The 26351-nt window shown below is 42.0% G+C and overlaps 2 protein-coding genes across 6 annotated transcripts; one reads left to right on the top strand and one right to left on the bottom strand.

The window, feature by feature from the left end:
- The first annotated feature begins 591 nt into the window (after positions 1 to 591).
- Positions 592 to 23080, top strand: poe (E3 ubiquitin-protein ligase-like protein poe). Of its 5 annotated transcripts, none has more exons than XM_043420601.1 (29): positions 592 to 737; positions 932 to 1029; positions 1549 to 1982; positions 2323 to 2847; positions 2927 to 3090; positions 3340 to 3574; positions 3704 to 3821; positions 4146 to 4300; positions 4609 to 4777; positions 4883 to 5109; positions 5203 to 5326; positions 5423 to 5649; positions 6248 to 10963; positions 11094 to 11251; positions 11913 to 12068; positions 12272 to 12301; positions 12601 to 12802; positions 12908 to 13097; positions 13190 to 13570; positions 13737 to 14173; positions 14241 to 14357; positions 14510 to 14722; positions 15017 to 20152; positions 20234 to 20368; positions 20467 to 20808; positions 21051 to 21505; positions 21883 to 22207; positions 22450 to 22609; positions 22690 to 23080. In XM_043420601.1, exons 1-29 carry the CDS (start codon positions 616 to 618, stop codon positions 22755 to 22757), a joined length of 15819 nt encoding a protein of 5272 aa, XP_043276536.1. In that variant the 5' UTR covers positions 592 to 615; the 3' UTR covers positions 22758 to 23080. The 5 variants fall into 5 exon arrangements, with proteins under 5 accessions (XP_043276536.1, XP_043276534.1, XP_043276539.1 ...); XM_043420599.1 differs by having other exon boundaries at positions 4125 to 4300; XM_043420604.1 differs by lacking the exon at positions 12272 to 12301.
- Positions 23081 to 23404: 324 nt separating this feature from the next.
- Positions 23405 to 26322, bottom strand: wds (WD repeat-containing protein wds). Its single transcript, XM_043420605.1, has 8 exons — positions 25754 to 26322; positions 25571 to 25667; positions 24826 to 24989; positions 24660 to 24749; positions 24439 to 24578; positions 24123 to 24354; positions 23950 to 24037; positions 23405 to 23708 (listed from the first exon to the last, which is right to left on the bottom strand). Exons 1-8 carry the CDS (start codon positions 25844 to 25846, stop codon positions 23608 to 23610), a joined length of 1005 nt encoding a protein of 334 aa, XP_043276540.1. The 5' UTR covers positions 25847 to 26322; the 3' UTR covers positions 23405 to 23607.
- Positions 26323 to 26351: the final 29 nt, after the last annotated feature.

Raw genomic sequence — 26351 nt, 5'->3', positions numbered from 1 at the left:
ATCCTGATCCCAGATCTGTTTTACCGATATGATAAAATCAAATTTTTTTATAATAATCTTCTTCTTGCACTTCAACATTAAAATTCTTTCGTTAATGTTACTTGCGTTGCATTATTTTATGCTACTTTCGGTATCTTGTTGCATTATTTCATTCTATTTCCGGTTCTTTAGTTGAATTATTTTCAATGATATCCGGTTCTCGGTTACTCGCTTATATGCTCATAGTAGTGCTTCGTAGTTAATTTATATTGAGTCGTTTAAAGTATTAATCTGACTTCTATTTCACTCGGACAATAAACTTCACGGAGAACCCCCTAATTTCGTGTAATTGACGGGAAAAATATCATCTTTTTGGATTTCGTAAAAAACATCAATTAATAATATATAATGGGATAGTCCCTGGGGAACAATTTCTCCGTAAACAGATGCTCAGAATGTAAATGATCGAAGTGATCGAAATACATAAATCGTAATTTACCGCTAATGACAGCGACGTCTACATCAGGGATTGTTACAAAAATTTTCTGAAGTGCGCTTGCGCGGGGCGAGCGCGATTTCGCCATATTGCGGTTAAATTTGAAACGAAGTGTTGAAACTTTTTATTCAGTTTCCAAAATGGCAGCGAAGAGTGGTGGTACTGTCGATTGGCAGTCAATAATAAAACCAATATTAGCAGCATCCTACGGTTCATACAACAAAAATGAAATAATAGAGCTGGTCAAGGCGATCATAAAAAGGTGAGCTATGTGATAAATGAGAAAAATATATGATTTTAAAACGCGACAAAAGACAGATGCCGATTCACCCAGGGGGGGCATTGGGTGACAGTACAGAAATGGATGCTCGCGCGACGTTATAGTCCCGAGTTCAAACGCAGTTTATTAGATTTCATTGATTATAACGAAAAAAAAAAATTTCTTTTCTATTTCAGCGAAGCTGAGTTTGTTTCCCACGAAGAACAGTACGAAGCTTTTTATGTGTCATTCGCGGCCCTAGCTGCCGATTACATCAGTGGTTGTGCCAATACTCGTGAGTTTCTCTCAATGACCTACCCAGTATCTTAACAGATCTTCAAAATAAAAAAAAGCTCGTCGATATAGATCGCGATGATGGCCTCATGCCAGAAAGCTTTAAACTTTGTTTGTAAACACATTGAACCATCTATTTTCAACAGAAATTCAATTATTTGAAAAAAAATATTAGGTTTACCGCAAAGTTCTGTCCTCTTCATTGTATTTTGTTTTATCCAAAAACAGACAGAACTTTCCGGTAGACCTAGTAAAATCTGCGAGATTTTAGTTCAGCGATTCTGACAGATATTGTGAATCTATATCAAATATTCATATTTTAATATCAAAAATTTCAAATTTTTTCAACATCACATAACTACTAATAGCACTAAAGAAGTAGTTGCATATATTTATGCAACATTTATGATTTCTATTCAATGTTTTTCTTCTAAAACAAAATAGTTTTCTACGTAATCCATGAATTTGCCCTTCTTTCAGTATTTTTCTTGAGATTTCCTAAATTCCTTTTATTTTTTAGTATCGAAAAACCAAATACCGACAGTATGGCAAGCTTGCAGGGTATTATTGACATACCTGGTAGGCAAACAGCCAGCGGAAGGGAGTTCAACAATTCTGACTATGAAACAGTTGCTCCTTCCTATAAGAGCACTTTGCACAGGGCAATTTTTGCTCACGGCAACAGAGGAGGTAGCGCTGATCGCAATATTGAAAAATGCCAATGTACCGACGTGCATCAAAGCATCGCAGACAAGCGGGGAGAAAGATTCACCGCCACAACCAATAAAAGAACCAAAAAGAGCTAGAAGTGATTTGTCAAGCTCTATTTTGGAACAATTGACTATGCCTCTCCAAGATTTTGCTCCTTCTTTTACACTCAGTGGAGAAAATGCTCCGGAAGGAAACAAGACAACTTCGGAGAATGCAGCGAGCAGTGAAAACTCAGAAACAAAAGTATGTTATACTCAAATTCCATTCAAAATTCATAGACGTGCTAGATGAATTCCATTATCATTTATTTATTAATGTTATTATCATGTAATAACAATCCATTGAAAAAAATTTATGGAAATTATAATTTCCACACATGCAAAATTGCTGAAGGCATGAATATTGAAATTCAAAGTATTCCAAAGTTGAAGCTCTAATCATACGTAAGCTCTGAAAAATAATTTTGTCAAAAATTCTCAAAGTCAATGATTTTCAAAATCTATAGAAAAATACTTTGGCAAGACTACGACCGAAGACATGTCAACATTACGGATTATCGCAAGAATTAATGAAATGTTTTCAGATGATGTTCATAGCGAACAATATAAGCACCCTCCAGAGTATGGGAGCCGGTGATACACTCCTAGACATGTGTTCGAACTTGCCTCACCTGTCGCGTTACATGCGAAAATACCAGGCATATATGAACCGAAAGGGTTTCGTACTACCCGCGAATCACGCAGAGGCGCATATAATTCGTCATAGTTTACATTTTGTGGTAAACGATATAAATATCGTGCACAGCGTAGTATCGCTTCCCGTTCTTGAGCCATTGACACCGGCAAAACTCGAGAAATTGTCACTTCTGACAATGTCGTGTTTGTATTGTTCAATTGCAAACGCAACGGCCTCGAGTATCGTAGGAGTTTCGAACGCTGTGTCGCCGAAATGCAGCACCAACACAGCTAACACGACTCAAGGCAGCCAAAGCACAAAAAGTACCGAAGAAGAATACGACTCTTTGGCCATCACGGTGGTCGAAAAAAGTCTCGAGATTTTTGGACTCGTTTCGAATATCATCAAACATAGCACCCGAGCCGGAGGACATGTGAGATTCGGATTTCCAAACTTTATCATTAGTCCGACTCAACGATTTATTTTTTAATCCTTTTTTCGTACGTTTCCAGATACTACAAAATCACCTTTTGATCGGCGTCTGGCTGCTCGTCGCCGGCCTTCAGGCTCAACTCACCGTCAGCAGCTTCAGTACTACTGACAAAGGCAAAGATGAAAAAGGAAAATCGCCCAGCAAGGCCCGAGACGGGACTGCTCGTGTGAATCTCATGAAAGTGTAATTAAACTTTTTCGATCACTGTTTACGACGAATTTTGTTCACTCAAGAATTACTCCGTTTTTGTGTTCTTTTCTTACTGAAATTTTCATGGGAGAGAAAAAATATGAAAATCGTGAGAAGTAAAGGACAACGCGACGGAATGTTTTCATCCGTAAACATTTTTCTGACGCCACGATCGAGTAATTAGCGAAGCAAAATTTCAATTTTTTCAAACATTGTCAGATGATGAACATTATTTTGTTTTAGGCAACAAGGTTTTGGAGTGTTGTCAGTAGCTTTAGCCTCACATGCTCTGACATTGATGAGCGCTCTTTTAGAAGACGTTTCGGTAGAGACTTGTCGAGATCGTCCACCTCCACCGGAACCAGCGCCTCTCGATATTCACGCCACAGCGACTGCTCTTCAAAGGGCAATGACGTTTTTCCAGGCTGCTCCTTTGAATCATCTGTTATTTTATCTGGCCACGATTAGTTACAGAAAGGTAGAGATATAAGAATACCGAAAAGCATGGAAAGTATGAATTCCGGAAAAAATACCCGTAAACAGGCAATATTCGAGTCAGGAGTAACGCTTTCTTGATTGTAATAATGACGATTAATCTCGATCGCAGGCATGCACCTTGAAAAGAGTGCAAAAGCATCCTTTAGAAGGAGACACCCTTAGTCAATCAGATTCAACAACTTACTACGAAGATCTCTTAAGTTATTCTGAGAGTTCGACCGACGAAGGTATGAGAGAGCATTGATAATCGTTCGCATCCCATTTTTCATCTTCATCGTTGTTTTTTTTATCATTATTTTCACATATCGCGAATATTGATTTCATTCGTTTTCACGTAAGTTTTTTTTCCGTTATCTTATTCGTAGGAGTACGTTGCATGATAAAATTTATGGTTTTAGATTTCTTGTGGACGGTCTCGTGTTGTATCTCTTCTATCTTTTCTCTCGGACTTGTAAAAACAAACAAACCAAATCTCATTAGCGTCATTCTATCCATTTTTACTAACGCTCTGGTGTATGTTCACCATGTAGAACAAACTGTTATGTCGGTAGAGGAGGACAGCGAGCCTATTTTAGGCCTTTGGTTCGAAGAAACACTCTCACCGTCCGAAGGATCACCGACTAATACCACCAAGGAGACCAACAACGAGCCCAAGCCGGAGCGAGCCGCAACTACCATTGTTCCTGACAATCGAGAACCCCATGGCGTACGTTCATTTACGAAAATTCAATCACGCTTCGATTCGATAAAAGCGAGGAGCTATCGAACGGCAAAACCGATTTGTAGTATCGTGTTTTTATTATTTTTTTGTTTTTGAAAATGGGAGTGTCTTATTTCTTATTTCAACCCTCAAACATCAATTGGTTCAGAATGCTATACACAGAAATAATTTTTTTTTATTTATCGACACAAATGTTGATGGACAATTAAATTATTATAAGTGGTACCGATTTATCGGATGTTAATTCGATAACTTTAGGTGAATGATGGTGAATTTTTTTACTTCCGTTCCAGTACATCTCTCTTGCGACTCAGATATTTCAATTTATGAATCAACACTTAATCGGCAGCCGAAGTAGTTACGTTCGAGAATACGTGATAAACGGTCTGGTGGAACAACAAATGGTCATACTCGCTGCAATCATCAGGGATCTTGATCACGAAACTGCCAGAACCGAAACTGGTAAGTTTGAGAAAAGTAACGTTGCGTTCAAGCTTGTTGGAGAATTTTATTTGAGAAAATACAAGAATATCCTAATTTAACGATAATTTATTCGCAATTCTCTAGGAACCATATCGGTGTTTTATGGCGCGACACTCGGAGCAATGTATTCTGAATTCTCACAAGCTCTAAGTCGCTACACGCACAATTTGCTCGCAAGGAATACTCTAAGCGAAGCTCTTCAGAACACTTTGCTGCATCATCTCGGTGTGAGCCCTTGGTCGACCGAAAATACGAGTCCATCCTCTTGGCCACTTCAAGTGTATCCGAGAACGCTCAGTGTTTTGGCTCAGGTAAATATTTTTCTGATTTGTGTCAAAAAAATCGGGATAAAATGGTTGAAAAAAAAAGATTAAATCGAATTCTCATGTTGATTCTGTTCTTAGATTTTATTGCTCAAACCGCAATTGGAAAAAGAAGCTGCGTGCATAAGTATTTGGCACAGACTCGTAACGGTCATGGTGGAAAATGTTTGCAATCCTCCATTGACGTTCGAAGCAGAAAACGAAGGTAAAATCTTTCGTATTTCAAACAAATCGTTGAATAATCAACTTCAGTTAAAATTAATTCTTTCCCCTTTTTTGTTAAATTTCGATTCTCCTATAGATTTGAATGTCGAGCATGCACAGCTCGTCCTGTTTCTTTTCCACTCTCTCAACCTCATGCAGAAGAAATCCGTGCTTTTGGTCACCGGCAGTGGAGCCGTTCGTTGCAGCGAAGCTGTTAAAGCCCCGATGAAAGATTCTCAATTACTTCATCTCTCTCGACTCTTACTTCTTCTCGAATACATGATGAAACATCTTTACGATGCACCTCCTACGCTTCTCGAGCAGGTAAGTATTTTACAGAATTTTAATTACTTCAAGTTACGCGCATTTCCGTAACTCGAATTATTCAAATGATTTTTAATAATTGAATTGCTCAGTAATTCGGATAAAATTGTAAAATCACTAGAATATCGTAAAACCTAAAAACAAGTTTTTGAAAAACATTTTATTCATTAATAATAGTCAACGTTAATTGAGACAATCTTGTCTTGCTTCTGAGTTTTTATGATATTCATTCTTGTTCGGTAAAAAAAAAATATCAAAAAATATGGTATTAGGTTAATATGCATTTGAAATTTATTCGGAAACGTAAATCATGTTTCTGTTTCCCACCTTCCCGTTCATCCCATAAATATTTATTTTCGAACGATTCGAAATTCGTCATTATCCAATTTCGCTGGCGCGATCTCCTTAGCCCAGAGTGAAAATAATTCAAATGCGAAATAAAATCAAGCTGTAAAAAGCTGGTGCGAGGTAACAGGGCCACCGGGTCGAAAGTGCCGACTGTGTGGTAGTAGAAGTCTCGTACATCCAAACTCTAAATTGAGCATCACGATGTAAAAACCAGCAGACGAAATCGATTGACGATATATTTTGTGAACAGGTACAATGGAATTTGCTCTCAGCGACGAGCATGATAGCGGATGCGAAGGAGGGAAACAAGCAAGCCTCAAGGATTTACACTCCTTGGAAAGACATCGAAGATAATTATAGGAAGTTTGGTCCACCGGACGAATTCTCGATGAAGCCACGATTTTACAATCTAACAAACACAGATTTCAACAATCAAGATACACCAAAATTGGACGGTTTAGCTTGTAACTTTGTGCTTGGTACGCCCGACAAAATGAAGTATCCTCTGCTCGTCGACGCGTTGATCGATATTCTGAACGTTTTGAACCAGACGAGCATGCCGAGGAAACCAGGCTCGGAGAGCAAAGACAAAATAACGTTTACAGGATTGTGTGCAACGCAGTATTGTTTTTCGATATGTTGGAGACTTCTGTTAATGTTACCACCGTCAACGCCGTACATGGACAAATTGGCGCTCGGTGAGGAGATTCCGGCGGGCCCTATGTTGTTACATTCTCTGATTTGGGGTCCAAGAGCCGCTTACAAAGCTTTCAATGGCTGGATGAAGGATTGTCTCGTCAAGCAAGGAATGTACACTCATTACGCTGAGAATCTCTTAAAAACGGTATCATCGACCGTGAATTCTCTCAAATACGACGTAACCCTAACCAAAAATTGTATTAAAACATTGAAACCGGAATTGAATCCGAACGACAAGATAATGCCGAAATCAACTTTGCCGAAGCTGAGTTCTCTCTGTATCCTCGCCGCGGTTATCGGCAAACTTCAAGTTCTCCTGGACGAGAGCATATCGAAGAGTCCGACGGACAATATTGAAGCTTCCAAGAGTTCTCAGTCCCCTGAAACGATAACATCAAATACGAACAAAATGATAGTCGACATTCTGCCTCACATATTGTCGTTGACCGAAGCGATATTGGCCTCTTGTAGATCGAGCGTTCTCTACCAAATGCACGAGTCTCCGGAGCCCTCGGGCAAGTACACGCTTCGCGATTACCTTGTTTTGGATGGCATAATATGCGTCGCTGGTGCGAATCTCACTGTTGAAGGTTTGATCGTTGCATTGTTACCGAACAGCGTGAGGTCAGTGCTCGACAAGTGGAAAGCTATAAATGTATCTCACGTGCCTTGGAACACTTACGCAAACGACATAATACCAGCGGAAAGTTACATCCTTGCAACGGTGAACCATCACATAAGTTCGCTCTCGGAATACGGATCATTTTCTATAAATCCCTCGCTGAAAAATCTCCTCTATTCGCTTGTGGCGTTTATGCTCGAATACGTGACACCGACGACCGCTCCCGAAAATTCAGAAATTCGTGCACAAGCCATAGAAATTCTGATTCCCCTGACGATGGACGCTCGAACTGATTATCTTCAAGAACTGGCCTCCAAGACGCTTGGCAAACTGATCGGCGATCCTGAGAGCGAGACGCGTCAGCTGCGGGAGCATCTTTTCGTTCTTCACTACACGTACAACGTAATCGTCGATTATACAACAAATACCGAGGATTCGATAAATGTCTCGGTAGACGAGAAAATATTGAAACAATGCATCAAGTATTGGGAACAACTGTTGAAAAAGCCAGTCGGTTGCAAGGCTCTCGATCAGTTTTTCGCACCGACGAGCAACCGAACACTCGTTTCGGTTCTCCTCTCCATCGCTTCGCCCCAGGCTTCCCAGCAGTTCGGCACTCACGTTCTACATTTCTTCAACATGCTTTTCAAGACAGTTGAGAAAACGACCGATGGATCTCTTGACCGTCTCTGCAGCTCTGTTTCAAACCTGGCGAACGTCGAGCCAGAAAAACTGCAGCTTTGGTTGCGCCACGTCGTCCTCGGAGCTGGGGGTCTTTCGTCCAGTGTCTCACCAACGAACGCGCCGACACCGACGACCGCGAAGGACAACGCGCCGGCAACGGCCTCCGGAAGTTCCGAAGAAGTACCAAAAGCCGAAGAATCCAACGGCCAGGCCTCGAACGAGCAGGGCCAATGGCAAACTCTCCATCTCGATTCGGCAAGCACGATTCAGCCTTCCAGCTCGAACGACGATCACCAATCGATGCAAGAAAATAATCAACTTTTGAAAGCTCTGACGAATTATATCGTCAAGTCAAACAGTAACGTCGGGGAGAACGTATCCGTTACGATTCTACAAGCTCTCGTGCCCCTCGGATACCATATTTTATCGCCCGCAATCGAGGGCGCCGGTTTCCCTGAACTCATGCAAGTCATGTCAACCCTTGCTGACGCCGGATCCGACAAAGGGCACGTGATATTATTCAAAGCTGCGACCGATTGGGTGGAACTTTGCAAACAGCAGCTTATGAGCAAAGACGCGCAAATCCTCGACAAACCATTTTCTTACATAGAAGCTGGCTGTTGCGTATTGAATTACATCGCCGACATAGTCACAGCTGTTTGTCCTCAACAAGTGCAGATTCAGGACCGCGCGACCAGCCCGCCGTGGGAAGGTGCAACACCCATAAACGACGTTAACGACAGTGATTGGATCGACGAGCTAGCTCACGACGACGACGATAGTGCAGCGGAGGATTCTGATGAAGACAGCCTCAGCAACAAGCTCTGCACGTTCACGGTAACGCAAAAAGAATTTACTAATCAGCATTGGTATCATTGTCACACTTGCAGCATGGTCGATGGGGCCGGAGTTTGCACAGTTTGTGCTCGCGTTTGTCACCGCGGCCACGATGTAACTTACGCGAAATATGGAAATTTCTTCTGCGATTGCGGCTCCAAAGAGGACGGCTCTTGTCAGGCTCTTACGAAACGAAGTCCCCAGAGCTCGGAGCACCAAGCTCCGAATTCTCAAGGTTACGGTGCCCCGGGTAGCGCAGAAAATGCGAACGTCCCGATGTCCAGCAGACTTCGTCGACGAGCGTCGAGCCCCGTTCACTTTCACGACAAGATTGAACGAACTGGACGCGACAAGCAGAAGCAAGCTGCGCTCGCGAAGCAGCTCGAAGGTTCGCGCGACTGGGTCCTCTCGCAGTTGTGGTCCAGCGGCCTGGTGACTTCGCTCGTTAAATTGACGAGGACTCTCTTGCCAGCGGTGAACATATCTTGCCAAAAAAATTCCCCGGTTGGCTGTCACACCCGCGCGCAAATAGCGTTGCGCCAGCTTCACTTTTTGGATAAAAAATTCGAGCACACCGATCAGCTGATGATGTCAACTCTCGGCTCGCAAGAAGGAGCCTTTGAAAACGTGCGGATGAACTACTCGGGCGATCAGGGACAAACGATTAGACAACTTTTGTCGGCTCACATGATTCGCCGCGTGGCGATGTGCTGCCTTTCGTCTCCTCATGGCAAGCGACAGCATCTCGCGGTGTCGCACGAAAAAGGAAAAATTACTGTGCTTCAATTGAGCGCTCTTCTGAAACAGGCTGATTCGTCGAAGCGGAAATTAACTTTGACGAGATTAGCTTCCGCTCCGATTCCCTTCACCGTTTTATCGATCACTGGCAATCCATGGAACGAAGACTTTCTGGCTGTTTGCGGTCTCAAAGACTGTCACGTTTTGACCTTCAACAGCTCCGGTACCGTCTCCGATCACTTGGTCTTACATCCTCAACGCGAGCCTGGCAATTTCATCATCAAAGCCATGTGGCTCCCCGGCTCGCAAACTCAACTAGCTCTCGTCACTGCCGATTTCGTTAAGATTTACGATCTCGCCAAAGACGCTCTGAGTCCTCAGTACTACTTCCTCGTTGCTCAGGGCAAAATAAGGGATTGTACTTTCGTCCACGCCGAAGACGGAGTTTTTCATCTTCTGTTAATGTCCTCAGCTGGATACATTTATTGCCAAGCAATGGACGAGGAGAGCCTCGCTAAACACGGAGCTTTTTACGTCACCACGACCCTCGATGTTTTCCACCCTGAAATCAAAGACAACGGACAAGTCGGCGGTGGTGGAGTCTCCATTTATTACTCTCACGCTCTCCAACTATTGTTCTTCAGTTACGCATGCGGCAAGAGCTTCATTGCACCGTTGAAAAACATGAACACAGAAATTACCACAGTTTTCATGATTAATCTCGCCAATAACAAGTCAAACGGCAACAAATCCAACAACAATCAACCCCAACCACTCTGCCAGTGGAGCGAAGTCGCCAATCATCCCGGCTTAGTCTGCTCTGTTTTACAAACCAGCAACAATCCTGTGATTCTCATGATAAAGCCCGATGTTATGCTCATTCAAGAAATCAAAGTCGTTCCCAAAGCTAAAATCATGGATATGGTCGCGATAAGACACTTGAGTCCCAACTCCGAACACCGCACCACTCTTATTTTGCTCTGCGAAGATGGCAGCCTCCGAATTTATATGGCAGCGATGGAACAAACAGGATTTTGGATGTCCTCGAGTGTCCAACCAATCGGCACTATGAGCGGAATGAAACAAACGAGGAAGAAGAAAATACCGAAAACTGGCAAACCAACCGGCTGCGTTTCCTTCCCCATCGATTTCTTCGAACACTGTCAAGTCATGAACGACGTCGAATTCGGCGGAAATGATCTTCTACAAATTTACAACGTCGCTCAAATAAAACATCGCTTGAACACCACCGGAATGTACGTCGTTTCCACCAAAGCCATTGGCTTCAGTGTCGAAGTCGCTAACAACGACCCTACCCTCGTCATGACCGGTATTAGGGTGCAGCTCGGAAATCAAGATGCTCAAAGAGCTCCGCTGTACATTGAAGTGAGTTTTTTCAATTCAATATTCCATTATTCCTGAGGTTTCTCTATCAATAAATATATTCAAACATCAGTCATTAATTTAACACTCCCATGATTGAGAAAGTAATAAAAAATTTTTATCAAATCCACAGGTCTTTGGAAGAAGTATCCGCACAACTTTGACTCGCAGTCGATGGTTCGATATCCCATTAACGAGAGAAGAAAGCTTACAGGCTGACAAAAAACTCACCATCAGTTTTGGACTTTCACAAGATCCCGAAGGTGTAATTATGGTCGATTCGATCAAAGTGTAAGTATTTTATTGTTTCTTTATGAAGTAGACTTAGTTCGTCTCCGAGACAAAGTTGTAATGACTGAAAAAACAAATTTTTTTCAAAGGCAGTAGACTATGAAAAATTCCAGAGTTCGAAAATTTTCGAAAATCGCAAAAATCGAAAAAATTACCTCCCACGATGGGTTCGAAACATGTTTCACGCGGTTCTGAGTCGAATGAGACAAAGTTGTAACGACCGAAAAAAAAAAATTTGGAAGGCAGTAGACTTTGAAAAAATTCCGAGATTCGAAAATGGCAAAAATCGAAAAAATGACCTCCCACGATGGGTTCGAAACATGTTTCACGCGATTCTGAGTCGAATGAGACAAGGTTGTAATGACCGAAAAAAAAAAAATATCAAAGGCAGTAGACTATGAAAAAATTCCAGAGTTTATCAACAAAGAAAATATTTTTGAACCATGCCACTGAGACGTGTATCGTGTTAGTAACTCATTTACTAAACTAAATATTATTTTCAAGTGACTCAATTTTACCGAATTCAAGAAAAAGGCACGCGAAGACTGACTAATTTGCGAAACTTCTTTCACTTCAGAATATGAATAATTTCACTACTGTGACAAATTAGTCGTTCATTGTTATTGTATTGTTAAAATATATATATATATATATTCCACAGTTACGGAAAGACGAAAGATGCATTTGGATGGCCAGAAGAACCCGAAGAAATACCAGCGGGTCAATCAACACCGGCACCTGCGACGGCCGGTTCGTCGGTGAACAATGAAAATGAAAGTACTCTAGTGTCGCCAGCTCCGCTCTCATCGGTTGACAAGTGAGTACTGTTCACGCATCTTACGATATTGTAAAGAATGTTGACTCTGCCCAGTTTATAAAATTCAACAACTCCCTTCATTATTTTGAATATTTTGCCACTTTTTTAAATGTTTACTATTCGATGTTTCTCAACCCCTATATTTTGTGTGAGCATTTATCCCGTCGATATCTCAATTGACTTGTATCATTGTAATGCATCAGACCAACGAAGGACTGTGTCAATGTCGAGAGGTAAGATGGTGAATGTTTTTCGCGCCCTCTCATCTTTCTCCTTTATCTTTATTTCTCGCATCCTGATTAATTTGAGTTCCCTGATTTAAAAAAAAATAGAGGAGGGACGAGGAGGAGGAGGAATAGCGGTCGGTGTGTTTTTCACGACTCGCAAGACCCGGGGCATGGTTCAAAACACGCGTAGAAATTTTCCATTTCGGCATCCGAGTACTCGTTGATTCCCTTTCATGAATCCACACGTACGAGTTAATACGCAACAGTAATACGATTTTTATTCCATCTGTACGTGTGTTTTTCAGAATGGTTTCGAGCATCCTCGAGGTCCTGGAATCTTCGTTTACTCTCTCTTCAAACGACGACAGTAAAGCTGCTTTAAAAAACACCGCGATCGAAGTTGCGTCTGGTATTTTGACGCTTCCCACACCGCCATCGGTTCAAATGCACACGACCGCACTTTTAGCTGCACTCCACAATTCGAAAGTCGCGTATCACTCTCACAAGGTAGAAATTACAATTTCAATCTGCGTTATTTTTTATCCACTCATACTCGTATACTTTTATTCTTTATGTCATGAGATTTTTATCCAATTTTTCATAAATTTTCAGGACCAAGTATTGCTAACTCACGTCCTTGATTCGCTGAAAGCTATGAGGGAACTGAGCGACCCTCGAGATATAGACGCTGAAAACTTTTATCGTCTCGTGCTCATTGTACGGAGCATTGCCATCGTTAGGCCACACAATCTTGCGAAATTTGCGGAACAACATTCCTCTAAAACCGTCGACGAAGCCAGTAGTAAGTTTGAGCTTCGTAAAAAAAAAACTTCCACTTATTTTTCCAATAATTTATTTATATTTTTTCTTTACTTTATTTTTTTCAATGAACAGTTCCCGTCTTCGAGAAGGACCGCATGAGTTCGAGTCGAATCGCCGACGACATCAACGACCATTTGGTCCTGCAATTGATGGAGGTTTTGTGGTCGCTTCACAAAGCGTATCCGAAGAACATGGCGTTGGCCCCGGTCGTAGTTCCAGGTTTGACCCACACTGAAGCTACGATACAAGCGATGGTTGAAATCATTCACGCTTTTACGGCTTGTGACGTCGAGAATAATACACCTCTCGCAGCGAAGTTGTACTTGCAACTTTTGTTGTGTTCCGACACCGCGGTCAGCTTTAGTGCGAAACAAGCCATCATTCGAGTTCTGCGACCACGATTCAAACGAAGGCGAGTCTATATACCAAGTCCTCCGCATTGCAGTACCCCAGGTAAGTCAATATCTTCAGCTCTAACGTTTCCACGATTGCTGCTCCGTTTCACGTCAATTTATTTTATGGGATAACGTACATTTTTGGGATTTATTCAACCTCTGACTGTAAACCTTGGCGTAGTTGTAGAACAAAATGTTTGCTTACCATTGTAACATCATCACAGGTGTAGCAGCTGAATCTGAAGAAAAATTGGAACCAGTGCCAGCTCCACTGGTTCCCGAACAACAAGAACAAGAAGATCAGCACTTCGATGTGGACGCTGTTGAGCCCATGGTGTTACTGGGCGCTGATGGAAATCAAGCCGGCGCTGTCGCTCGAGTCCAACATCCTCTCGAAGTTTTACTCCGTCCCGAGGTCGCGCCACAACTGCTCGATTTACCACCCGACGCTGACGACGAAGCAATGGTGCAGCTCGCTATAGCTCTGAGTCTTCAGGATCACGAGGGCGACGCAGATCTCCAAGCGCTTCAGCAAGGCATTCAGCAGGGCTTGGCCAACCTCCAGGGACTCAGAAACCTTGCCGGTCCCGCTGAGCCTTTACTACATTATCAAGGGTTGGAAGCTGAGAGAATCCCTCGCGTACAGAACCCCGGAGTACCGGTGAGTTGATATTTTGACATTGATATTCTTCAGGATTTCAATTTTTATGAAATTAATTCTCGTTCAGGTACAAGAAGGAGCTGGTCACTATTCCGACACGACTGCATCGGCCGGCGGTTCGGACGACGAAGGCTCAACAGCAGCAACCGACGGAAGCACGTTGAGAACGTCGCCCGCCGAACAAGTAAGTTTTGCATTGCATACAAAGGGAACCTCTCACAAATAAGACAGAAAATCGCTCTTCTACACCCGGATTTTCATAGACAAAAGTCGCTTTCGAATTCTACTTTTTCCGTGAGTATCGTAGTAACGCTTTTTTGGTCTCGTTTCTGTCAGGGTGGTAGTGGTGGTAGCAAAGGTAGCGAAAGCGGTGGGAGTGATAGTGGAGGTAGCGCAGTTGACAGCATTACTGGTGAGCATAACGTTTCCGGAAGGAGTTCCGCCTACGGGTACAATCCTCAGGACTCGATACCGCAGGCCAGCACAAGCGGAGTTACTCAACCATCCCGATCTGAGACTAGTTCGTTGGGGGCCCCAACTACATTTACCGTGAGTACTTTGACGCATTTGAATTTCATACGAATAGAATTGCATTTGAAAATCAGAAGAATGGAGGAGGAACGCTTACGGAATCCCACTGAAGAACGTTTGCGGATTTCCATTCGAACCACCAATAGATCGTAGAAAGAGACTCCGCTCAAAAGCGTTTTTTGAGCTAGTTCGAGAACTTTTCAGTCCGGAAAAAAATCCATTATCGACTGCAGTCATAAAAAAACTTTGGCCGTTTCAGTAATTGCTCGAAATATCAATGACACTGAGCAAATATTTTGGTAAATATTTCAGGTCACGGAGCAGGATGAATGTACGGAACAGGAGCAGGGAGTCGAGCAAGAAAGCGAAACTGTTGTGGAGAGTACATCGAAGCTCCACTCGGTGCGACTGTTGTTGCTAGAACGATTGATGCAATTCATCCCAAATTTGACAAACGTTTCGGGAGTATTATCGATACCATTCATGCAAGTGGTGTTGATGTTGACTTCGGACCTTGATGGCCAAGAAGAAAGAGACCGTGCCTGCGTGGAGCGTTTGCTTCATATATTGGTGAAAGAGCTTGAAATGAATAAGCCGGACACGACCGATATCTGCAAGCGAAACAACAAGAGAGAAGTTCATTTGGTAATAATGCGTTTGTTGAGCGTGCACATGTCGCGTTCGAAATACAACACGAAAACGCAGGCAGACAATCCGAATTTCGTGTCGCAAACAACAGCTGGTATATTGAGTAAAGCCGGAGTAATTGAGTATTGCTTGACGCTGCTAAAGGCACTTTTGGAGTACTGGAAAACCACGACGACCGAAGATTCGAGCAACGTTATAGGCGGTGAATTGCTGAAGGAACATTTGACAACGTCGCCACCGGACATGTCGCCATTTTTCCTGAGGCAATACGTCAAAGGACACGCAAGTGATGTCTTCGAGCCTTATCCACAGCTCCTCACGGAAATGGCCTTACGTTTTACTTACCAAGTGCACAAATACGCGGAAAGCAGCGCGATCCAACCGTCCTTCGATCAGCAAGCCTGGTACTTTTACCTTTGCGAATACATGATGCTTTATCAAACACCGTTCGTCAGACGCCAAGTTCGAAAACTTTTACAATTCATCTGTGGCAACCGGGAAAAATATCGACAGCTCCGAGACCTTCACGCTCTCGTCTCGCACGTACAATCCGTGCGAAAATGTTGCAACACCGGAGGTTACGATCCAATGCAATCTCTTCATCACGCTATAAATCTCCCTTATGATTCTCTCGTTGAACTCATCGAGCATCTGAAATCGTGCGTCGAAGTAGCGACTTGTCGCACGGGAAATTGGCAGCGGTTTTGCTTGAAACAAAACACCGTGCTTTCGTATCTCTTCACGATTTCAACGCTCATCGACGAAGGCGTGAGTCCGACAGTATTACAGCTGCTTCAATGCGCCATTTGCTCCAGCACCAAGAGCAAAGATTCTAAGGTGAAAGAGTCGAAAACATCGGCAAACGTGAAAGAGCGACGGGATCGAGAAAAATCTGAAGATTCTGATATCGAGGCTAAATTCGAAGAGGCTCAATGCGTTACCTTGGTCGAACAAATACAGAAACAAGTCTCGCCTGCTTTGCTGACGAAATTCATCAAAACTTTCTTGCTCGAGACCAACAACACGAACGTACGCTGGCAAGCCCATTCTCTCGTATTAGCAATTTACAAAAACTGCACGCCCATCGATCAGGAAGCGTTGTTGGATCTCTTGTGGCGATTGTGGCCTTTGCTCCCCGTATACGGACGGAAAGCTGCACAATTTGTTGATCTGCTCGGCTACTTTTCTCTGAAAACACCACACACTGGAAAGAAAATGCATACTTACATGGAGCAAGCGGTGGCTGTGTTACACGCTCAAAATCAATTGCTCGCTCGACATCCGAACGCGAATCTTTACGCAAATTTGGCCCAGTTCGTTGAGCTCGATGGCTATTACCTCGAAAGCGAGCCTTGCCTCGTATGCAACAATCCCGAAGTTCCCATGGCAACGATAAAACTTTCATCGATCAAAGTAGATTCGAAATTCACAACAACCACTCAAATAGTGAAACTCGTTTCGAGCCACACGATAAGCCGAATTATTCTGCGCATCGGTGATCTCAAACGAACGAAAATGGTACGCACGATCAACGTCTTTTACAACAATCGTTCTGTCCAAGCGGTCGTCGAATTGAAGAACAAACCGGCTCTCTGGCACAAAGCGAAGAAAATCACTCTGGCCCAGGGTCAGACGGAGGTAAAAATGGAGTTTCCCCTGCCCATCGTCGCCTGCAATCTCATGATCGAATACGCCGATTTCTATGAAAATATTCAAGCCTCCTCGGAGACTTTGCAATGTCCACGTTGCTCGGCGAGTGTCCCAGCGACTCCTGGTGTCTGCGCGAATTGTGGGGAGAATGTTTTCCAGTGTCACAAATGTCGAGCAATCAATTACGACGAGAAAGATCCTTTCTTGTGTCACGCTTGTGGTTTTTGCAAATACGCTAAATTCGATTACACTTTAACAGGCCGACCGTGTTGCGCCGTTGATCCTATAGAAAACGACGAGGATCGTAAAAAAACGGTAGCAACGATAAACACTTGGCTGGAGAAAGCTGACCGAGTTTACAAAACTTTGATATCGAATAAGCCAACGCTGGAGATGTTGCTCATCAAAATATCGGAGCATCGTTTGGATCGCGGGCTCGACGATGGCGTCCAAGTGTCCGGAAGCACGCAGGTAAATCGGGCGATACAGCTGCTCGCACAGAGATATTGCAACGAGTGCAAAACCTCGTTCGAAGAGCTGAGCAAAATAATTCAACGTGTTTTGGCCTGGCGACGCGAGCTCGTTGCTTACGACAGAAATCAACGGGGCCAGGGCACCATTCACGTGGGCGCTTCGACCAGCGATAAAAGCCAAAAGGAAGAAACAATCGTTCCACTTCCGGGTCGGTGTTACGGCTGCGCATCATCAGCCACCGAGCATTGTCTCACTCTCCTTCGAGCTCTTGCGACGAATACAGCGGCGCGTGAGGTCCTCTGCAAACAAGGTTTGATCTCGGAACTCGTCGAGCACAATTTGAGAAAAGGAACTGTCCAGGTTCAGGAAGAAGTGAGACAATTGTTGTGTCTCGTAACCAGGGACAATCAACAATCAACGAAAGAACTTTGCACTCTATTGATGAACAGAGTGACGATGACGCTTCGTGGAAGGGTCGCTACCTCCGATCTCGCTATGGCCGTTAGACACGAAATGGCACTTTTGGCCGCTCTCGTACAGAAGGAAGACGCCTGCTGGGAACAAAAGCTCCGTTGTGTCATGCAGCTATTCCTCATGGCTTGCAAAGACTCCAAGAGCCCCGTCGTTATGGAGAGTTTGATATTGCCCTGCTTGAAAATACTTCAAGGCTTGATAAAACCCGATCAACCTTCGTCGAAGAAGAACAAGGACAAGAGCATCGAGACCCTCGCGACGATACAACCTCCCGAAGGCGTCAGCATCGATGTCGCCAAGTGGCTGAGCAGCGATCCGAAACACTCGTATTCCGAGTGGATACAGCGCATGCCGGCTAAAAAGTCTTCACCGCCGCCAAGTAAACCGTTGAAAAAGGAGGAAGCTCGTGTTTTGTATTTGATGGAAAAATACGGACATCGGTGGCACAATCGGTGCATGAGATTGCGAGTTATTCAAATACTCAAACTGGCCGATGGAGCTTGGCTGAAAGAAGTTCTCTTCAATCCGAGCTCACGACTAGCGCGACAAGTCGCCTGCAACATGGTCGAAAGCCTGTGTCAGGGAACCGAGCGTAAAAAAGAAGTTCTCGTACTTCTCACCGGCTATTTGGAACAACTGAGAAGCGCGGGTGAAAGCAGCGCGGAATTTTTGGCCCTCTATCAAAGCCTCATACGTCAACCACCGTGGAAACAATTTTTAGCTGTACGTGGCGTTATGACCTTGTTGGCTGATTTGTTGATACGAGAAATCGAGGAACTCCATCGATTGGAAGAAACCACCTTGACGAGCGACCTCGCGCAGGGCTACTCCCTCAAAATGCTCACAGAACTTCTGGCAACGTTCCTCGAACAGGAGAACATAAAACAACAGTACAAAGGTCGACTTGTAGGAGCCGTTCTCAACGGTTATCTTTCCCTCAGAAGATTGGTCGTTCAACGTACACGCTTGATCGACGATACACAAGAAAAATTGCTCGAACTCCTGGAGGAAATGACTTCTGGCACCGAGGAAGAGACCAAAGCTTTCATGGCCGTATGCGTAGAAACCGTACAAAAGTACAGTCCCCAGGATGTCAGAACACCGGTCTTCGTGTTCGAGAGGCTCTGCTCCATCATTTATCCCGAGGAAAATGACGTCGGAGAGTTTTTCCTCACCCTGGAGAAAGATCCCCAGCAGGAAGACTTTTTGCAAGGGCGAATGTTGGGCAATCCTTACAGCAGTTTGGAGCCGGGGCTCGGGCCTCTGATGCGGGACGTCAAGAACAAAATATGTCAGGATTGCGAGCTCGTAGCTCTCCTCGAAGACGACAACGGAATGGAACTTTTAGTCAACAACAAAATCATCAGTCTCGATCTTCCGGTTAAGGAGGTATACAAGAAAATTTGGGTCCTCGAGGGAGGCGAGTGCGACGCGATGAGAGTCGTCTACCGTATGCGAGGCTTGCTCGGCGATGCGACCGAAGAATTTGTCGAAACTCTCAACGCCGCGAGCGAACAAGAAGTCAACAACGAGGAGGTTTATAAAATGGCTAATGTACTTGCCGAATGCGGAGGACTTCAAGTGATGCTCGATCGATTGGCCGCCATACAGGACGTCGGCAGAGCAAAACCGTTGCTTCAAGTTTTACTCAAATTGTTCCGGCTCTCGGTTAAAGTCAAGAAAAATCAACAAGTTCTCAGCAGACCCGAACTCGGAGCCGTTACCGTTTTGCTCGACGTTCTTCAGCGATGCCTTGCCACCGAGCCCGACAATACACAAGCTAAAGTTACCGAACAACTGTTGGACATCATGGAAACGATACTGTCCAATGCCACCTCTCAATCTCTCGAATCATTCGAAGAATTCTCGAGGACACTCGGTGGCCCGGAACACGTTAAAGCACTTTTGTCCTGCACACAATCCGCCGCTGTTCGACAGAGCAACGGGGTTTTGGTACATCTCGCACGAGTCGTCGCTGCTCTCACTTATGGAAATCAAGAAAAAATGGCCCTCCTCTGCGACTACTTCAAACCTGTTTTGAATTTTTATAAATTTGATTTTGAACACACGCCCGAAGATGAACAGAAACTTGAACTCTTTTGTATACTGACTCAAGGCATTGAGAGAAATGCAATTGGAAATACCCTCAAGGATCATATTATTGATATGAATATCGTTAAGGACGCCTTCGAATATATAACGGTAATATTCTAAAACTTCAATCAATATTTGCACCCGTTACATACATTTTTTGCAATAGTTTCTCATCTTTTTTCTTTTCAGGTTCACGCGCCCTGCGTCAAGCCAACTTTGCTCAGAACCGATAGCGACGAGCTTAAAGAATTCATCTCGAAACCCGCTCTCAAATATATCCTGCGATTCCTCACTGGACTGGCGACCGATCATGAACTTACCCAAGTAAATAAATTTCGTTGCATATTTGAAAAATTTCTTCTCTTCGACTTTTGTCATTCATTCGAAATAATTCGATTTAATTTTTCATTCGTATTTCCCAGCTCGCTGTCTCTCAAGTCACCATCAGCATTATTCACCGACTTGAGCAAGTTTCCTCGGACGAGCACGTTGGTTCCTTAGCCGAAAATTTACTAGAAGCACTCTGCACGAACAAGCAAGTCGCTGAATTGATCGAAGAAGCTCGTCAGCATACGCGTAGCGAAAAGAAGCGACTGGCTATGGCCATGCGAGAACGTCAATTAGGAGCACTGGGTATGAGAACCAATGACAAAGGTCAAGTCACGGCCAGCGGTACCATTCTGCAACAGATGGAAGATCTCGGCGATGAATCAGGCTTGGTTTGCGTCATTTGTCGGGAGGGATACAAATTCAAACCCAGTATGGTAAGCTCACAAAATCGAGCCTGAACCACGTTTTTGTATTTGAGCTCTAAATCGTTGAAATCCAACACAATTTGCCATGTGTCGTTCAATTATTTTTTCGGAGCTCGCAGCGGAAACCAATCAAAAAGTGCCATTGCGAATTTTTATTCAGCAATGAAAAAATACCCCAAATTTTTCTTATTCCAAAAGTAAAAACTTCAAGACGGTTAATATTCAATATTTTTGTTCTCTTTTTATTTCAGGTTTTAGGTATTTACACTTTTACAAAACGCTGCAACGTTGAGGAGTTCGAGACAAAGCAAAGAAAAACAGTGGGGTACACAACTGTGACACATTTTAACGTCGTTCACGTTGACTGTCACATGTCAGCGGTCCGTTTAGCACGCGCCCGCGACGAATGGGAGAGCGCAGCTCTGCAAAACGCGAATACGAAATGCAACGGACTTTTACCACTGTGGGGGCCGCAAGTACCGGAATCAACGTTTGCGAGCTGCCTCGTACGACACAACACATATTTGCAAGAGTGCACCGGCCATCGAGACATCTCGTATTCCTCCACCATACACGATCTTAAACTCTTGCTTCTGCGATTCGCACAGGAGAAGAACTTCCACGATGATACTGGTGGCGGTGGACCTCAGTCAAATATGCACATGATTCCTTATCTTATACACATGGCACTTTACGTTATCAATACGTAAGTCGCACTATTTTTTCGTTTTCATTCAAATTTTTAAGATTCCGAAGTTCTTTCGAAATCTCGAATTTTTTAATGAATTTCCTGATATTTTTTACATTTATTTACACTTATCAAATATGCGGCTTCACTCTCTTTTCGAAAATTGATTCCGGCAAACTTTTTATAAATTAATCCTAAAAATTCATACATTAGCCAACCACCTCGAGCTAACTTACAATTCGATTGTTATTTACTATTTTTCAAATCACTTTATATTGAATAGAATAATTAGTCAGAAAATTTGATAAAATTTACTTTCATTCGAGAATAAATTAAAATAGCGGACCTCCGATACTTTTCGTAAGAGGTTGTACAACATTTTTTATGTTTTACAGCACCAGATCAGCAGCTCGGGAAGAAAAACAACTTTTGAGCTACCTGGAGGCACCTCCATCTTCGGCATGGCTGGACAGTTGTTACGAAGCGGATGGTCCTTTCTATCAATGTACACTTTCGCTTCTATTGCTAACTCCAGCACAATGGAGCCAACTGAGACTAGCACATTTACGTAGGCTGATCGTACTAGCTCATCAACGTTACGTATCGCCTTCGGCATCCTCGAAAACTCTAACTGACGTTACAGTCAAGGATTATTCAGTCTACAAGAGCGCCTTAGTATTCTTCGGTCTCATCGATTGCATTTATCAACATTTTTTCAAGGTAAGCCGCTTCTGTGTTATAACTCTAACCAAAATAATATTTTTATACTCAGAAAAATATTTTCTATTATAATCAAATAGAATGTCATCTACTGTAGATTTTGTTAAACTATCAAATACTGAAATTCAGAACGCAAAAATTCGATTAGAAATGCCTGAATAAAATATTCTCAAATTATAATGAACTTTTTCCACCATTATTATACGAAATAAATTAATTTTTTGTTCAATTTCTATGAGCAGAAAGTAATCGTTTTGTCCGATGATCAATGGCCAACGATTTTGGCCGAATACATTCGACACAACGATGAGGCAATGCTTAAGGCGTCGGAGCGCGTGCTAGCGTCGTACCGAGATGAACTCTTGCCTTGTGTATTTTTCGAGGAATATTTCGACGTCGTGGGTAAGTTTTCAATTTTTTTACGGTCACAGAGTTTCGTTTGCTCATTGAAAAAAACTGTTATTTAATCCTTCGCATTTCAGGTCTTTTCGGCGATGTTCGTCTGGACCCAGAGGCGTACATAAGTGAGCTTTTGCAGAGTCTCGCTTGAGTACGAAGGAAGAAGAAAAAGAAACAAGATTTCTGTCACGTACGATTAGTATGAAAGTGATTTTAAATCAGGAGTCTGCCGCTGCGTAATTACGATTCACCTACTCTTTCTTTCCGCGTATTATTTACATGTTTCGTTGCAAAACTTTATGTATAAAAAAAAAACATAAAAATCTTACGGTGTATCGCTTTCTTGTTTGTGCATATAAATAGCGATAAAAAAACAAACAAAAAAAAACAAATTTATGCTTTAACAAAAATGATAAAAACAATACAAATATTTATTCGATTATAATAAAATGTTTGCAAATGTTAATACGCGAATCGATTCGTCAACTCGTGTTTTTCTTCATCCTGTGCTGAACCCAACAAAATTCAGGAACGAAAACAAACAAAAAAGCGTTGATATGTAATGAAAATTCTTTATTATTTCAAATTATTCGTAATTTTGTAACTAATTTTATATCATAGAGATGAACTTTTATGAAGGTCGGAGATTGGAAAGAACTGTTGATGAGAATTCTTCAATTTTCTTTCGTTTTTCGCCGTACTAGTTATCAGGAAATGTTGACTCTCGTGATCTGTCTGCTCTTTTTTTCCATTTTCATTGCCTTTTTTCTCTTTAGATCATTTCAAAACTCAAACGCATACCATCTTTGCATCTGCCTCTAAAAAACAGATGCTATTTATTTCTTATACGAAAATAAAATCTCCACATCTTTACATTCGGGCATTGCTGTGTCATTCGTCATATTTTTTTCTTCTTTTCTCTCTCGTTTTTTTAGGATATCAATAATTTGTACAGGAAACATATGACAGCCGTCGGAACAAACTTATATATCGTATTTTCTCTATGTGTCGCTTTTCCATAATTTTATTGTTTTGTCGTTTTCGAGAGCAGCTGAAGCAATTATATTGTCTGTAGGATGGCAAGTGGTGCACAAAACAACATCTGGAAATTAAGAAAGAAGAAGTTGATAAAAAACTCATTTTGGAAAGTAATTGGAGGCTATTTGTTTTGATGACTAAGATATTTTATACAGAAAATTTGCTACTCAAATACTTGAATTGTAAAATTCATTCTGTTTATCAAATTCATGGTTTAGAATGATCTGTCATGTCTTCGTTAAAGAACCACAGTTATGTGATAAACGATGATCGAATATTTCAAACTATCGAATTGAATCACTTACCCGTGTGTCCTTGTAATTTTTGAACGATTTCTTTAGTTTGGAGATTCCAAATGTAAACCATATTGTCTTCAGAGCCCGAAACGATCCACTACAAAGAATATTTTCAGTTCAATCGTCACCGTTTTTAAAGAAAAAGATAAGAAAGCGAAAGGTCTAGCAAGAAAAATTCATACCTTTCCACCGGTCACAGAGAAATTTGCAAATATGCAATATTTCTCATTACGATGTCCTGTATAAGTTTTCAAACATTTTCCTTTACTATAATCCCACAATTTAAGGGTATTATCGAGTGTTGCTGCTAGTATGTATTTTCCATTGGGCGAAAACTTAACAAAAGAAACGGGTGGATTGTCATCATCTATGAGAGTTTTGAGACATTGACCGGAAGCAGTGTCCCAAATTCGACTGAAGAAAAAAGGCGGAATAGAATTTATTTATTAAATGGTAATTTACTGAAAATAGGATTTGTTTGGTCGTCATTTGGCTTACCACAAACCGTCGTAACTACTGGAAACTATGAGAGAGCCATCCCTGTTGAAATGAACCGCACTAACAGGATCCGAGTGCGCTGGTAGCGTTTTCAAACATTTGCCTGATCTGACGTCCCAAATTCTGACGCTTTCGTCAAACTATAAAAACAAATAATATAAGACTTTCAAATTGTATTTCCCAGAAACGATTTCATCGTTTTACGTTTTCATTCAACTTACCGATCCGGAAACAATGAGATTTGATTGAGGATTGAAGTTGCAGCAGAATACGTAATTACTATGCCCTTTCAAAGTCTTCAAACATTTACCCTGAAATTACACAATTGGGATATTTCAGTGAAAAAGAATCACCAAATTTTTTTTCATTATTAAGAACAAAACTTACCGAACTCAACTCCCATATTTTAAGAGTTTTATCATCTGATGCGGAAACCAGAAGTCTGCTGTCGCTCGACCATGCTACATCAGAAATTCCTAGTTTATGACCAGCTATAGTTTTTTCAAACTTCCCATCGTAAGAACCCCAGATTTTTATGAGTTTATCCGCAGCTGCAGAAAAATTGGTCATTATACATTTTTGTTATCATTGTTTTCAGAGTATTACCTTTCACTTCATAATGTTATGTACACTATCCTTTCCAAAATAGGCACGAAAAAATGTTAAAAACTACTTAATTAATTTGCTTGATATTTTTGAGTCTTTTCTTTTAAAGCTAGTGCTCTGCTGTTTCATCTCATGTCAGCAGTTAATTTGGTCTTTTTGTTGTACTAATGAATCTTTGCTTATAAAACATTCAAATAGATTTATGAAAACATATCATTTCTTAGAAACTCATTCTAACGCAACATTTAATTGTTCTATTACTTTGCAATCTGACTACACGTGGGTAGCAAATCACTCAACTTTTTTGATCCCAAATAAATTATTGCCCATAAAATGTCTTGAAAATATATCTAGAGAAGACATAAACAGCATGTAAATTTGATCAAATGAGTTGGAAATAAAATTTTTTATCAAATTTTTTTGAGCAAAAGCTCAACTGACTCGACTTTTTATAACATTCTCGAATATTCGTTGAGGGATTATTCATTTAGGCAAGTCGCTAATATAGATTTTATTAAAAACTCACCCGAGCTTGCCAACCATTCGCCATTGGGACTAAATTTAATCGAAGACACAGCTTTTGTGTGTCCAGCAAGCGTGTATTTAAGTGTGTAATTCGGTTTCTGAAAAAAATTCAAAATTTGATAGCACGCTTGGTGCACTTGAACTGATATGAATATCTTTAGAAAAAATAGATGGAGAAGCTTACCAGAGCAGAGCTCCCTTTCGAGCCACTGGAGGACATAGAGCTACTATTATTCATGGTTGAATGATGACCAGGTAAAGGACCAAGGGGTACCATCTTTTCCTTGAGATCTTTACAATCGCTTTTCGAACGTCCGAAATTAAGTTACTCTTTTGAGGTTATGTAAATCCGGCTTTATACAGCTCGTATTACAAATTGCAGGTTCAAAGCGGAACAAAGTTTAGGAAAGCTATGATCGCTGCTGTATCTGATAACAATAGTCGTTGCAACGTAAGAATTTAATCAGTCCATTTGGTTGTTTACCACATATTCATTGTGACAGAATCGAATGTTCGCAAAACCAGAACGCTAACCACGCGCTATACGAAATCAGTCGTATAGCACGAGATTTTCTGGAAAAGCGATTTAGCTGTTAACTCTAGCGTAAATCGTTCGTTCGTTCTGTTGAATCAGCTATTATTCGATGCGATTTAATATAATAGTATAATTCAAAGTATATCAATATCGCGTTAAAAACATTTTCGAAGTACACGCGACAGCCAAGCTCAATCCTCCACTGATTATCAAAAGCTAAACCAGATCGTCAACTATTATTCCCTAT

Source organism: Venturia canescens, chromosome 5 (assembly GCF_019457755.1).
Source record: "Venturia canescens isolate UGA chromosome 5, ASM1945775v1, whole genome shotgun sequence".
NCBI classification, from domain to species: domain Eukaryota; kingdom Metazoa; phylum Arthropoda; class Insecta; order Hymenoptera; family Ichneumonidae; genus Venturia; species Venturia canescens.
The sequence above is the reverse complement of the archived record's forward strand: the minus strand, read 5'-3'. Positions and strand labels throughout refer to the sequence as shown.

Bases quoted from the DNA above. Each gene is read 5' to 3' on its own strand.
- poe (XM_043420599.1), top strand. From the start codon at position 616: ATGGCAGCGAAGAGTGGTGGTACTGTCGATTGGCAGTCAATAATAAAA. The intron at 1,030-1,548 runs GTGAGTTTCTCT...TTTATTTTTTAG, and splicing joins CAGTGGTTGTGCCAATACTC to TATCGAAAAACCAAATACCG. The intron at 12,803-12,907 runs GTAGAAATTACA...ATAAATTTTCAG, and splicing joins TCGCGTATCACTCTCACAAG to GACCAAGTATTGCTAACTCA.
- wds (XM_043420605.1), bottom strand. From the start codon at position 25,846: ATGGTACCCCTTGGTCCTTTACCTGGTCATCATTCAACCATGAATAAT. The intron at 24,990-25,570 runs GTGAGTTTTTAA...ATTTTTCTGCAG, and splicing joins CGAATGGTTGGCAAGCTCGG to CTGCGGATAAACTCATAAAA. The intron at 24,355-24,438 runs GTAAGCCAAATG...TTTTTTCTTCAG, and splicing joins AGTAGTTACGACGGTTTGTG to TCGAATTTGGGACACTGCTT.